The sequence below is a fragment of the Boleophthalmus pectinirostris genome, unplaced genomic scaffold, assembly GCF_026225935.1.
Source record: "Boleophthalmus pectinirostris isolate CB_2022bp ecotype Guang Dong unplaced genomic scaffold, ASM2622593v1 HiC_scaffold_2825, whole genome shotgun sequence".
In the NCBI taxonomy this organism is placed as follows: domain Eukaryota; kingdom Metazoa; phylum Chordata; class Actinopteri; order Gobiiformes; family Gobiidae; genus Boleophthalmus; species Boleophthalmus pectinirostris.
Window position 1 is genome coordinate 1,609,604 of NW_026571290.1, and position 14,009 is coordinate 1,623,612.

The 14,009-nt window shown below is 45.9% G+C and overlaps 1 protein-coding gene across 1 annotated transcript in view; it reads right to left on the minus strand.

The window, feature by feature from the left end:
* Window positions 1-14,009, minus strand: part of hspa14 (heat shock protein 14) — a 32,542-nt gene that overhangs the window by 15,587 nt on the left and 2,946 nt on the right. Inside the window, exons 5-12 of the mRNA XM_055159885.1 lie at window positions 13,658-13,754; window positions 12,304-12,386; window positions 11,294-11,342; window positions 5,165-5,270; window positions 4,503-4,593; window positions 1,762-1,866; window positions 1,034-1,195; window positions 274-429 (exon numbers count right to left, since the gene is read on the minus strand). Coding sequence (XP_055015860.1) covers window positions 274-429; window positions 1,034-1,195; window positions 1,762-1,866; window positions 4,503-4,593; window positions 5,165-5,270; window positions 11,294-11,342; window positions 12,304-12,386; window positions 13,658-13,754 — 849 coding nt within the window. The remainder of the gene's footprint in view (window positions 1-273; window positions 430-1,033; window positions 1,196-1,761; window positions 1,867-4,502; window positions 4,594-5,164; window positions 5,271-11,293; window positions 11,343-12,303; window positions 12,387-13,657; window positions 13,755-14,009) is intronic.

Genomic DNA, 14,009 nt, shown 5'->3' on the forward strand with positions numbered 1-14,009 from the left:
AGTGTCCCGCGGTCACTTCCGTTGTGGCTTTTTTTGGTTTGTTGTGGCTTTTGTTGTGTCGTCGCGGCGTTTGCGTTTGTCGTGGCCCCTCTTGGCTTCCGTATCCAGCTGCTCAAAAACACGAAACTCTCCAGAACGCGAGCGATAAAACCTCCTGGAACCGAAGAAACATAAAGTCCGGCGGTTTAAAGTCACACTGCGGAACATTCCAGGCAGAGCGGTAACGAGCGAGTGACCGAAAAGTTCCCGAGTGCAGCTTTAGTGAGGCGTTACCTGGAGACGTTGCAGTCGAAGTCGAGGCCGTCGTGCAGGGAGTCGACGAAGCAGTTTGCGGAGCCCAGAGAGGAGAGCGAGTGTTTGACCTGATCTGCCGCGTTCATCAACTTCAACATCGCACGAACGTTTGGACTCACGTCATGACGGAAACTTCTGGAACCAGAACAGAACCGGGACGGAACCGGGACTGAGACACAGAGCAGAACCACACGACAGAACCAGGACTAAACCAGGTCTAAACCAGGTCTAACCCAGGACTAAACCAGGACTAAACCAGGACTAAACCAGGTCTAACCCAGGACTAACCCAGGACTAACCCAGGACTAAACTAGGTCTAAACCAGGACTAAACCAGGTCTAAACCAGGACTAAACCAGGTCTAAACCAGGTCTAAACCAGGTCTAAACCAGGACTAAACCAGGTCTAAACCAGGTCTAAACCAGGTCTAAACCAGGTCTAAACCAGGACTAAACCAGGCCTAAACCAGGACTAAAACAGGTCTAAATCAGGTCTAAACTAGGTCTAAACCAGGACTAAACCAGGACTAAACCAGGTCTAAACCAGGTCTAAACCAGGTCTAAACTAGGTCTAAACTAGGTCTAAACCAGGACTAAACCAGGTCAGGTCTAAACCAGGACTAAACCAGGTCTAACCCAGGTCTAAACCAGGACTAAACCAGGTCTAAACCAGGTCTAAACCAGGTCTAAACCAGGTCTAAACCAGGTCTAAACCAGGTCTAAACCGTGGCGTTGGCGTACCGTTTGAACTCGGCGGCGAGGTGGTTGGCGAGGGCGTGGGTGAAGCTCTCCCCTCCGATGCTGTGGTCCGTCACCGTGTGCAGGACCCTGTACATGCCCCCGCTCACCTGCAGGGCGGTGACACTGAGCGACGTGCCCCCCAGTTTATACACCACAACATGACTGTGGACACACAGAACTCAACCAGGACTGGACCAGGACCAGGACCAGAGACCAGACCAGACCAGACCAGGGACCAGACCAGGGACCAGACCAGGACCAGGACCGGACCAGGACCAGGACCAGGACTGGACCAGAGACCAGACCAGGACCAGACCAGGACCAGGACCAGACCAGGACCAGACCAGGGACCAGACCAGGACCAGACCAGGGACCAGACCAGGACCAGACCAGACCAGACCAGACCAGGACTGGACCAGACCAGGACCAGACCAGGACCAGGACCAGAGGACCAGGACCAGACCAGGACCAGACCAGACCAGGGACCAGACCAGGACCAGACCAGGACCAGGACCAGACCAGGACCAGACCAAGACCAGACCAGGACTGAACCAGGACCAGTCCAGGACCAGGACCAGAATTAAACCAGGGACTAAACCAGGACTAGACCTGGGACTAGATCAGGGCTTGATCAGGGACAGGACCCGGGACTGGACCAAGGACTGGACCAGGGATAAACCAGGACTAAACCAGGGAGCGGACCGGGGCCTCCTCTGCTCGTCTCGTACCTTTTTCCGGAGTGGGATTCTTGTCCGATGTCGTAGGCGAGGAGCGCGGCCGCCGGCTCGTGGATCAGTCTCAGGACGTGGAATCCGGCCGCTTCCGCCGCTTCCCTGAAACACCACAGTCCAACATGAGTCCAAACCGACAACCACAGCCGGGACAGACGGAGCGGGACAGAGGGAGCGGGACAGAGGGAGCGGGACAGAGGGAGCGGGACAGACGGAGCGGGACAGAGGGAGCGGGACAGACGGAGCGGGACAGACGGAGCGGGACAGACGGAGCGGGACAGACGGAGCGGGACAGACGGAGCGGGACAGAGGGAGCGGGACAGAGGGAGCGGGACAGACGGAGCGGGACAGAGGGAGCGGGACAGAGGGAGCGGGACAGACGGAGCGGGACAGAGGGAGGGACAGAGGGAGCGGGACAGAGGGAGCGGGACAGAGGGAGCGGGACGGGACGGACGGAGCGGGACAGAGGAGCGGGACAGAGGGAGCGGACAGAGGGAGCGGGACAGAGGGAGCGGGACGGACGGAGCGGGAACAGAGGGAGCGGGAGCGGGACAGACGGAGCGGGACAGACGGAGCGGGACAGACGGAGCGGGACAGACGGAGCGGGACAGAGGGAGCGGGACAGACGGGAGCGGGACAGAGGGAGCGGGGACAGACGGAGCGGGACAGACGGAGCGGGACAGACGGAGCGGGAAGAGGGAGCGGGGACAGAGGACGGGACGACGGAGCGGGACAGAGGGAGCGGGACAGAGGGAGCGGGACAGAGGGAGCGGGACAGAGAGGGAGGACGGGCAGAGGGAGCGGGACGGAGCGGGACAGACGGAGCGGGACAGACGGAGCGGGACAGGGGACGGAGCGGGACAGACGGAGCGGGACAGACGGAGCGGGACAGACGGAGCGGGACAGAGGGAGCGGGACAGACGGAGCGGGACAGAGGGAGCGGGACAGACGGAGCGGGACAGACGGAGCGGGACAGAGGGAGCGGGACAGAGGGAGCGGGACAGAGGGAGCGGGACAGACGGAGCGGGACAGAGGGAGGGGGACAGAGGGAGCGGGACAGACGGAGCGGGACAGAGGGAGCGGGACAGAGGGAGGGGACGGGACGGACGGAGCGGGACAGAGGGACGGGGACAGACGAGGAGCGGACAGAGGGAGGGGACAGGACGGAGCGGGACAGACGGAGCGGGACAGACGGAGGGGGACAGACGGGAGCGGGACAGAGGAGGGGACAGAGGGAGCGGGCAGAGGGAGCGGACAGACGGAGCGGGACAGACGGAGCGGGACAGAGGGAGGGGACAGAGGGAGCGGGACAGAGGGAGCGGGACGAGGGAGCGGGACAGACGGAGCGGGACAGACGGGAGCGGGGACAGACGGAGCGGGACAGACGGGACAGACGGACGGACAGACGGAGGGACAGACGGAGGGGGACAGAGGGAGGGGGGACAGACAGAGCGGGACAGAGGGAGCGGGACAGAGGGAGGGGACAGAGGGAGCGGGACGGGAGACAGAGGGAGCGGGACAGAGGGAGCGGGACAGAGGGAGACGGGACAGAGGGAGCGGGACAGAGGGAGCGGGACAGAGGGAGCGGACAGACGGGAGCGGGACAGAGGAGGGGACAGACAGAGCGGGACGGACGGAGCGGGACAGACGGACGGGGGGACAGACGGAGCGGGACAGACGGAGGGGACAGACGGACGGAGGGACAGAGGGAGGGGGACAGACGGAGGGGGACAGAGGGGACAGAGGCGGGACGGAGGACAGAGCGGGACAGAGGAGCGGGACAGAGGGAGGGGACAGACGAGCGGGACAGAGGAGCGGACAGAGGGAGGGACAGAGGGGAGCGGGACAGACGGAGCGGGACGGAGACGGAGGGACAGACGGAGCGGACAGACGGAGGGACAGACGGGAGCGGGACAGGACGGACAGAGGGACAGACGGGGGACAGACGGAGCGGGACAGACGGAGGGGAGGGACGGGACAGACGGAGCGGGACGGAGCGGGACGGAGCGGGACGGGAGGGAGCGGGACAGAGGAGCGGGACAGAGGGAGCGGGACAGACAGAGCGGGACAGAGAGGGAGCGGGACAGAGGGAGCGGACAGAGGAGCGGGACAGAGGGAGCGGGGGACAGACGGAGGGACAGACGGAGGGACAGACGGAGCGGGACAGACGGAGACAGAGGGAGGGGACAGACGGAGCGGGACAAGACGGAGCGGGGACAGACGGAGCGGACAGACGGACGGAGGACAGAGGGAGAGGGGACAGACGGAGCGGACAGACGGAGCGGGACAGACGGACGGGGGACAGACGGAGGGGACAGAGGGAGGGGGACAGACGGAGGGGGACAGAGGGAGGGGGACAGGACAGAGCGGACAGAGGGAGCGGGACAGACGGAGCGGGACAGAGGGAGCGGGACAGAGACGGAGCGGGACAGACGGGAGCGGGACAGAGGGAGCGGGAAAGAGGGAGCGGGACAGAGGGAGCGGATGGACGGAGCGGACGGACAGACAGGGACAGACGGAGCGGGACAGAGGGAGCGGGACGGACGGACAGGGACAGAGGGAGCGGGACAGACGGACAGGGACGACGGACAGGGACAGACGGACAGGGACAGACGGACAGCGGACAGAGGGAGCGGGACAGAGGAGCGGGACAGACGGAGCGGGACAGAGGAGCGGGACAGACGGAGCGGGACAGAGGGAGCGGGACAGACGGAGCGGGACAGAGGAGCGGGACGTACCTGAGCGCTTTCTTCTGAGCGTGTGCGAACTCGAAGGGCACCGTGATGACCGCCTCGTTCACGTCCGAGCCCAACGCCGACTGAGCCGTTTCTACGACGACAAACACAGACTCAATCTGCAGGGAGAGACCAGGACTAAAACAAGACTAAAGCGGGACTAAACCAGGACTAAAGTGGGACTAAAACAGGACTAAAACAAGACTAAAGCAGGACTAAAACAGGACTAAACCAGGACTAAAGCAGGACTAAAGCAGGACTAAAACAGGACTAAACCAGGACTAAAGCAGGACTAAAGCAGGACTAAAGCAGGACTAAAGCAGGACTAAAGCAGGACTAAACCAGGACATCGCTTCAGAAAGTGGAGCCATATTCAGTGCAAAAGTCGTGAGCGTTTCAGGTGAAATTATTTTAAATGATAATAATTTAATACATTTCATAAATATTTTTCATTATTCCAGGTTTGTGGAACCGATTCCAAAACAAACACAATGAGACGGAGAAACATTTGTGGATCAGAAGTTTGGAGATTTCTTTTAAAAAAACGTCACACAGTCTCCCACAGTCTGACTTTCTGAGCAGCTTCACAAACACATTTTTAAAGGATAAATAAATAAATATTAAAATAGTTTCAGTAAAATCAGTGTCTGTTATGGAGGCGTTACCTTTCATTTTGTGCAGGATGAGTTTGGCGACCTCTTGTGGAGAGACGTGCTCGGTGCGCTCGTCCAGCTGGATCTTATAAAACGGTTTGTCTCCTTTGTCTATCACCTGTAAAAAATGTGAAAACACTTTAGGACGTTAAAAATACAATCTTTAGTTTCTCTGAACATTTAAAAGAATAAAAATCATTCCTGCGTTCGTCGTCACTCTTACACCGTGACAATTTTTGTACATTTGTCGTCGCCTGCATTTTTTTTTCTTAATGTCGTTATTAAAACTTTTACCCCCTAATGAAGTGTTATAAATCCTTTTTTTCACTACAGTCTGTTATTTCTGCGGGAGTCGGGTCATGTGCCTGAAATAAAAACTACAGGATCAAACACAAACATGAAGAAACAAACTTTTTGGACATAAAAAAAATGTTGAATTTAGGGTCTTAGATACAAAAGTGCAAAATATCAAGGCTGTAAATAAAACAAAAAATATCCTCATTGTCTCAAAACAAAACAAAAACAAAAAAGTGCAACGTCCCCGTGACTTGACTGGTGCAGGTCATGGAAACAACTCGTGTCACAAATGTTTAATTGAATTAATTTTTTGAAATAAACCTCAGTGTCTTGTGATTTAAAGTGAGCTGAGGACTCTGACGGCTTGAAAGCTTCGGCGGTGGCGCTGTCCCTTTTTACTGCCAAAACGGCGGGTCGCCCACCGTGAGTCACGTGGGGTCCAGAGTTCTATACAGGCTTTGCACCATCACGTGTCGCCATGGCAATGGTACCTACGCCGCCATGACCCCGGGCACACTATGTCATTGACTTCAGCAGCATCACAGAAACATGAGCAGGTTTTGTTGTGTATTTGGTTGTTCTAGTCCAGGGGTCTCAAACTCATTTTGGTTCGGGGACCGTGTCCAAACTACTTTGATCCCAAAGCGTCCGGATCAGAAAACTCACGTCATATAAACCCTAAAAATATCAATAAGTTCAAATATTTGTGCAGAGAAACGCAAATTGATGAACTCTTTCTTTTACAAAATATTATAATATTAAGAACAACCTGAAACTTTAAGAAAAATACAATTTCAACACGAAGTTTGAACATGAACTTGTCTGTAAACAGGAATAAGTCCATTTTTGTTGTAAAATCCTGCACTCGGCTCCACTTTTCTCATGTTGGACATTTTTCTGATGAGGGTGTCACGGTCAACAGTCAAAACGATCGTCCTTTAAGAGCGTTTGGAAAGAGACAAGTCTTCATTTGTGCTGCTCTGGTGGGAGGGGCCACGTACAGAGACGCTGGAGACGCTGCTGTGATAAACACCACAGAAAATTAACAAGATTTTAATAGAAAATATCATTAAAATATTTTAGTAGAAAATCAGCCGAGGGCCAGATTAAAAGTCTTGGAGGGCCGCATCTGGCCCCCGGACCGTATGTTTGACACCTGTGGTGATTTGTTTCTTCACTGTTCCTCTGGAAATGACTCATCAGGATCAAACAAGGGAATTATCGAAAAAAAAGACGCAGATTATGTCTAGAAACATAAACCACGAAGAGATTTCCATTGGTCCCATCAAGACACACTCACGTCACTTTCATCAAGGTGTTTGTTATTTAAATAGTTTGATAGTTTATTTAATGAGAGAAGCACATTTACTGAACTAAAATGTAAAAAGAAAACATTTGCAGTGTGAGTTTCAGTAGAAACTGTATGTTCCAGCACATATAAACATGTCGTAGGACCCATGTTTTCTTTATTGTCTTGTTTATCCACAACTTTGTCTTCTTGAATTAGTCTCTTTTTGTGAGTGGATCTTTGTAACGTTCACGAGGATCTTTTCATGGTCGATTCTTTCGAGGTTCGTCTCACAGACTCTTCGACTCGTGCGTCGTGTTGATCACAGGAGCCAGTGGGTTCGTTGAATCATAAACTAGTGCAGGTTTTCCTCCATAAATTAATGACATTTTAGTTCAGTAAATGTGCTTCTCTCATTAAATAAACTATGAAACAATTTAAATAGCAAATACCTTGATGAAAGTGACGTGTGTCTTGATGGTACCTAGGGGTGGGCGATATATCGATATTTTAAATATATCGAGATAGTTTTTCAATTCGATATGAATTCTGACATATCGTATATATCGATATAATGTTTATATTAAATTTAGATTTCGGCGCTTCGCTTGTTTATCTTCTCTCTCGTCGCCTCCGCCTCCCTGAGTTTGTTCGCTCGTGTCTCCTTCACTTGTCACTGTCGCCATGAAGACCGAAAGTTGGTGCCAGTGAAAAGCTTCAAGCCCCACGAACCTTTTCCAGCATTTACAGACAAAACCACCAGCAGAACATCCTCATGTTCCACTGAGTCGCGTCCTTTAGCCCAAAAGAAGCTGAACGAGCTGAGCTGCATGAGAAGTGCTGTTTATGTAAATGAGTCATGCGCTTAAATTTCGTTTCTGTAAAACGTAAACACACGTGTGCAAAACTGTATTAAACACATTATTATCTCAAACAGGCTGATGTGGCTCTAGAGTCGTTATGTTTATATATTGTAAAGTTTAGTCATGTAAAGTTTATTTATGCAGAATATTTTAATCAATAATCTGTTGCAGTGTCACTTGTACAACAGTGTTTGGAATCGTTGGATTTGATCTGCAGTGGATTGTGGGATTAAACCTCAGATCCTGACGCTGGAACATGGATCTGTTAAAATAATGAACATCCTGAGTTTCTTCTGCTAAATGAGCTCATGGTTCTGGTTCTGGTCTGGAGAACAGAGTTAATGCAAAGATGAGCTTGAGTTGAGTTGTTTTATTTATGAATGAAAAGAAGGAAATATGTTTTATTTCTTTTATTTTACAGTTAAATTATTATTTATGTAATTAGGGTTTTTGTAATCTTAAATGTTCCTGTATGAACTGTCGACCTCTTACACTTCAATTAAAAATAAAAAAAAAGACCTTGTGGAATTTGTCATATTTGTTTTTTCAGTTTTAGGGGGTTATTTTTTCTTGTACATATATCGAGATAGAGCAAAATATATCGAGATATATTTTTTGATCCATATTGCCCAGCCCTAATGGGACCATTGGAAATCTCTTCGTGGTTTATGTTTCTAGATATAATTCCCGTCTTTTTTTTGATAATTTCCTTGTTTGATCCTGATGAGTCATTTCCAGAGGAACAGTGAAGAAACAAATCGTTTTCTCTCTTTCAGAGCGTCTAGAACAGGCATGTCCAAACTATGGCCCAGGGGCCAAATGCGGCCCTCAGACAATTTTTTCTTGGCCCTCGTGCTTCCAGGTGAATTGGCCCAAATTACCTTGCATCAATTAAAAAGTAATATTTTACTGCAAGTTTTTTTTTTTTTAAATCTACCTTGATAAAGCAGATTTTTAATATTTAGGATCTTTTATTTTATATTTTAAGGATCTTAATGATTAAAGACTGGTGGTTCATTCTAACGTGTTAAACATGCACACATTTCAATTATTCCCTGTACTGAGCATTAGTCTACTGTCGTCAGTCGGCCCTCTGCTTCGTCTGTGTTTAGATATGTGGCCCTTGATGAAAAAGTTTGGACACTCCTGGTCTAGAACCAAATACACAACAAAATCTGCCCATGTTTCTCCGATGCTGCTGAAGTCAGTGACATAGTGTTGCCCGGTGTCATGGCGGCGTAGGTGCCGCTGCTGTAGGGTCACGTGACGGTGCAAAGCCTCTATAGGCGAGTTTCAGCTGACGTCATTGTTATTAAAAGCCCGCGTTGCATGCTGGGAAATATATTGGTCGGAGGCAAGAAAGACGGTAGCGTCAAACACAGTGCTGTTAGAGAATTTTTATGCTATAAGTATTTCTCATTAAAGTGTTACTCATTTAAAGGATGAATCATTTAAAGTTAAATCATGATGTAATATAAAATTATCAACACTGCTTTGTGTTTCGTTTATTCAAGATGTGACAGGAAAACAATCAGCTGATACGGCTGATGTGTCAGCTGACTCATCAAGATAATCTACTGTGGAGAAAACAACTAGTGGGTTTGTCCCATCATCTGCTAAACACCAGGCCCTGGAGAACTACGAAGAGATTGTCTGTCACCCGGAACATGTAATCAAGTGTGAAATGGGGGGGGTTTAGACGAAGCCTGTTAGTCATGAGATAACATGTGAACAATATGTAATGTGATGTCATGAAATGTAATCTATTTGTGCCATGTACTGAAATAAAAGCGTTGCTTGGAGTGTGAGAGCAGAGCAGAGCAGGAAAGGACACAGCCTCGCAACTCTCCTTGCGCGTGAGTATTCTACACTTTGTCGTTCTGAGTGGTTCTTTTTTAACAGAGTCGTCTTTGGGTACATTTCCCTTGACAAGTGCGAAACCTCGCGTATTTCTCCCTGATAATGGTAAATTCCTGCTGCATTATCGGACGCACAAATAGAAGCACGGAAGAAGGAAAATGTCTTTTTCATATTCTGAGTGAAAAGAACCACTAACGGTGAATTAAACGACTTTCAAACATCTGCAGAGCAAACGTAGAAGATCCTAACAAACCCTGGACTCAACAAGTTCAACAACACATCGAGACTCTTGGAGGTTTTCATCTTTTCTGCTGTGAATGGCCCAGGAGTTTCCACCAAGTCATTGTGGATGTCGCCCAAGTGAATATTTGTCCAGGTAGTTGGAGATTCAGACCAGAAATTTGGAGTAGAGACGGGCATTTGATGAAATTTTCTTAATCGGTCGTTGGAAGAATTAACAATCAATTATCGATTAATCATTAACGTTTTTATATTAAATTGATCATCATTATTATTACTATCTGCACTAATCTGCATAAATAAATTCAACTTTACAACATATAAACATAACGACTCTAGATCCACATCAGCTGTTTGACATTATAATGTGTTTAATTCAGTTTTGTTCAAATCTCACAGAAACAAAACGTTTTGTGTTATTCGGTTTGTCAATTAAAATGAACATAATCGATGAAATTCTTAGTGATAAATTATCGATTAATCGAGTAATCATGCTCATCTCTAATTCCGACCAGAAATTTGGTTTGGTCCACGCTAGGGATGGGCATGATTAGTCGATTAATCGATAATTGATCATTAAGAATTTCATCGACAAACTGAATGTATGTTTGTGTGTCGTGACAAACAGGTGTGTACATGTGTCTCTGCATCAGAAGGAGCGAGACACAAACAGTGGGTCAGTCTGTAACGAACCGAAGCACAAATGTGGATTTAACCAGGATTTGTAGAAGAAATTCCACACTTTCCGTTGCGTTGGGACAAGTGTGAGTCCATGTGCACAGTGGATAAAGCAGCACATATGTTTCTGTGTCCAGTGGGAAAAAGTTTTTTCCAGGTGAGAGTCGCTCAATGTGGATGACGAGGCCCCGCCCCCCTCCCCCCGTACGCTGTCCTGGTTTTGACAAACACAAATCTGGTCACACTGACCTGTATTCACCTGAGTCATGTCTTTTAATCCAACACAAGTTGAACCACATCAGCGACACAAGAGCTGGAGTTTTATCTTCACTTAGTTTATGTAAATTAGTGATGTGGTTTTAAGTTTTGTTTCTGTGAGATTTGAACAAAACTGAATTAAACACATTATAATGTCAAACAGCTGATGTGGATCTAGAGTCGTTATGTTTATATGTCGTAAAGTTGAATTTATTTATGCAGATTAGTGCAGATAGTAATAATAATGATGATCATTTTAATATAAAAACGTTCATGATTAATCGATAATCGATCGTTAATTCTTCCGACGATCGATTAAGAAAATTTCATCGAATGCCCGTCCCTAGTCCAGACTCTGTCGGGGTTGAAAAGGGTGATTTGTCGTCCGTTGATGCTTATGACTAATTTGTGGTCAAATGGTCTTGGGTCCTCTGCCGTTAGAGTGGATAAATAACCGGGATCAATACCCTTTACGTACTTTCTCGCTCCGTCCGTCGTGTTGAATTAATGTTTCTTGCCGCCGACCAAAATAATTCCCAGCATGCAACGCACGCTTTTGTCAACAATGAAACTCGCCTACACAGTATGTCGTCTGCGTTTGACCCGTCCTCGGTGTGTTTTACGCTGCGCGGACGATGTCTCCAGGTTTAAACTCACCTCACATTTGGTCTCTGTTTTGTGGGTCTGCGTCTCTGGGTCGTCAAAACTGAGTCAGAAAAAAAAACAAAAACAGAAGAAACAGTGAAGTTAGATAAAAATGAGTGCGACTGTGTCTGTGACGCTCACCGGAACTGAACCGGGACTAAACCAGGACTAAACCAGGACTGAAACAGGACTGAACCAGGACTGAAACAGGACTGAACCAGGACTAAACCGGGACTAAACCAGGACTAAACCAGGACTGAAACAGGACTGAAACAGGACTAAACCAGGACTAAACCGGGACTAAACCAGGACTGAAACAGGACTAAACCAGGACTAAACCAGGACTAAACCAGGACTAAACCGGGACTAAACCGGGACTAAACCAGGACTAAACCAGGACTAAACCAGGACTAAACCAGGACTAAACCAGGACTAAACCGGGACTAAACCGGGACTAAACCAGGACTGAACCAGGTCTAAACCAGGACTAAACCGGGACTAAACCGGGACTGAACCAGGTCTAAACCGGGACTAAACCGGGACTAAACCGGGACTGAACCAGGTCTAAACCGGGACTAAACCGGGACTAAACCAGGACTGAAACAAGGACTGAAACAGGACTAAAGTCAGTCCTGGTTTAGTCCCGGTTTAGTCCTGGATTAGACTTGGTTCAGTCCTGGTTTAGACCTGGTTTAGACCTGGTCTAGTCCTGGTCTAGTCCTGGTCTAGTCCTGGTCTAGTCCTGGTTCAGTCCTGGTCTAGTCCTGGTTCAGTCCTGGTCTAGTCCTGGTTCAGTCCGTTATCTGTTTTTTCCATTTTTCATTTACACACAAAATCGAAAAGTGAAAAAAGTGAAAAAAGTGAGCAGGACTGAAACGACCCAGATGATTCTAGTGAAGGTGTGTGGAGTTTAAAAACACAGCGGAGCTCTTCCTGTATCACCACATGACATCACACGGTGAACAGGATGTTTTCCATCTGAGAGGAGCTGCTGTTAAAAGTGCAGGGTTTGTTTGCGTCACCTTCGGCCGAGCACTTGTTTCACTTTCACGATGGTGTTGGCGGCGTTTCGCACTCGTCCCTGTTTCGCCGCGATTCCCACGATCTGCAAAATAATAAAACAAAATAGAAAAAATAAAAAAATAGAATTGAAAATAAAACGGAATAAAAAATTAAATAGAAAAAAAAATAAAAAATTGAATTGAAAATAAAACAGAAAAAAATAGAATAGAAAATAAAACAAAATAAAATAGAAAAAAATAAATAAAATAGAAAATAAAACAGAATAAAAATAACATTGAAAAAAGAAAATAAAAAAAAATAGAAAAAAATTTAAAATAAAAGAATAAAAAATAAAATAGAAAAAAATTGAATTGAAAATACAAGAGAATAAAAAACTAAAAATAAAATAAAAAATAGAACTAAAAACAAAATAAAAATAAAAAATGGAAAAAATAACAGAATAAAATAAAAAAAGAAGAAAAATAAAATACAACAGAAGATAAATAGAATAAACAAAAAATAGAATAAAATAAAATAAAAATAAAAGAAATAGAAAAAAGTAATACAAAATCGAACAGAATAAAAATGAAATAGAAAATAAATATAAAATAGAATAGAATAAAAATTTAATTTAATAAAATAAAAATGAAATAAATTATAGTAAGAATAGAATAAAATTTAAATACAATAGAATAGAATAAAATAAAAACAGAATAAAATACAAAAATAAATACAAAATTAAACAGAATCAAAATAAAATAGAAAATAAATATAAACTAGATTAGAATACAAATAAAATAAAATAGAAGAGAAGAGAATAAAATAATACAATTACAATAAAACAGAACAAAAAATAGAACATAAAAGTAGAAAAAACATGAAATAAAATAAAATAGAATAACTATAAAATAGAATAAAAAATAAAATAAGGCTCTGTCAAACACTTTTCTCTGTGGAGAGTTACTGCTTTGGCTGAAATGTCCCGCAGTACAGCTTAATTTTGACAGTTCTCTTACTTGGATAGATCATTTTAGACAGAACAGAAAATAAAATAGAATAAAAAATAAAATACAAATAAAATACAATGGAATAAAAATAAAGCACAATACATACAAAATATAACAGAATCAAAATAAAAAACAATAACAACAAACAAAATAACAATTTGTATATTTACAAATAGAATAAAAATAAAATAGAAATACAATACTATAATAATATAACAAAAATAAAACTGCAGAAAAATAAAATAAAAAAATATATAGGATAAAAATAAAACTGAATAAAAATAGAATAAAATAAAATATAATAAAAACAGAATAGAAAAAAAAGAAAAAGAAAATAGAAATGAAATGAAATAAAGTTCAGAGTGACCTGTTCGTTTTCTCTGTAGGCGACAATCGCAGGAGTCACTCTGTCCCCAGAATCATTGGCAACGACGTCGGCTCTGCCATCCTGAACACAAACAAGACTTAAACCTGGATTAAACCTGGACTAAACCTGGACTAAACCTGGACTAAACCTGGACTAAACCAGGACTAAACCAGGACTAAACCAGGACTAAACATGGACTAAACCAGGACTAAACCAGGACTAAACCAGGACTAAACCAGGACTAAACCAGGACTAAACATGGACTAAACATGGACTAAACAGGACTAAACCAGGACTAAACCAGGACTAAACCAGGACTAAACATGGACTAAACATGGACTAAACATGGACT